At 64.9% G+C, this 606-nt stretch overlaps 1 protein-coding gene across 6 annotated transcripts in view; it reads right to left on the bottom strand.

The window, feature by feature from the left end:
- SH3PXD2A (SH3 and PX domains 2A) overlaps nt 1-606 on the bottom strand; it is a 229,280-nt gene that overhangs the window by 76,597 nt on the left and 152,077 nt on the right. For 5 of the 6 annotated variants that reach the window (XM_005878211.2, XM_005878213.2, XM_005878212.2 and 2 more), the window contains one exon: nt 499-527. In XM_005878211.2, coding sequence (XP_005878273.1) covers nt 499-527 — 29 coding nt within the window. Of the gene's footprint in view, nt 1-498; nt 598-606 lie in introns of those variants that run through there. The other variant, XM_014549457.1, reaches the window with a different exon arrangement.

The following is a 606-nucleotide window of genomic DNA, read 5'->3' as shown; positions in this document are numbered from 1 at the left end:
AGGAGGAGGAGGAAGTCTGCGCTGCAGGGTGAAAACTCAGCCTCTCAAGTACGACCCCTTCCCAGTCCTGGACATCGCAGTCCCGCAGGGAAAGCCCTGCGTCTCTATTAACCTTCCCATCACCCCGCGCCACGGGAAGGACCCAAGGAGCAGTCAGAGCGGTGCCCAGCAGAGCCCAGCAGTGAGCACCGCAGCCCGGGGGAGGCGGGGAAGGGTCGCCTGCCAATGTTGTGGGGACTTAGGCCCCTCCAGAGACACCCCCACACTCCCCATGCACCCACTCCATTCCCACAGGGACGGCTGGGGGACTCGGGGGAGCGCAAGTACCAGAGATCTTAGGGGCAAGAAGGGGGTACCCCAGCCCCGCAGGACCTCAGGGCAGGCGGGCACGGACCCCCACCCCCTAAGAAAGTACTTCGCAGGGTCGCAGGGTCGGAGAGGAGCGTGCACGAAGCGGGAGGGGAGGGTGGAGGGGAGGACGCCCGGAGTCTCCCTTACCTGATTTCCTCTTGGAACTGCCATAGTCCCTGAAAAAGAAGCAACAACAGATAGACATGGTTAGGGCGTGCGGGAGCGGGGCTGCGGGGCTGCGGGGCTGCGGGGCTG

The sequence above is a fragment of the Myotis brandtii genome, unplaced genomic scaffold (genome assembly GCF_000412655.1).
Source record: "Myotis brandtii unplaced genomic scaffold, ASM41265v1 scaffold550, whole genome shotgun sequence".
Classification (NCBI taxonomy): Eukaryota; Metazoa; Chordata; class Mammalia; order Chiroptera; family Vespertilionidae; genus Myotis; species Myotis brandtii.
The sequence above is the reverse complement of the archived record's forward strand: the minus strand, read 5'-3'. Positions and strand labels throughout refer to the sequence as shown.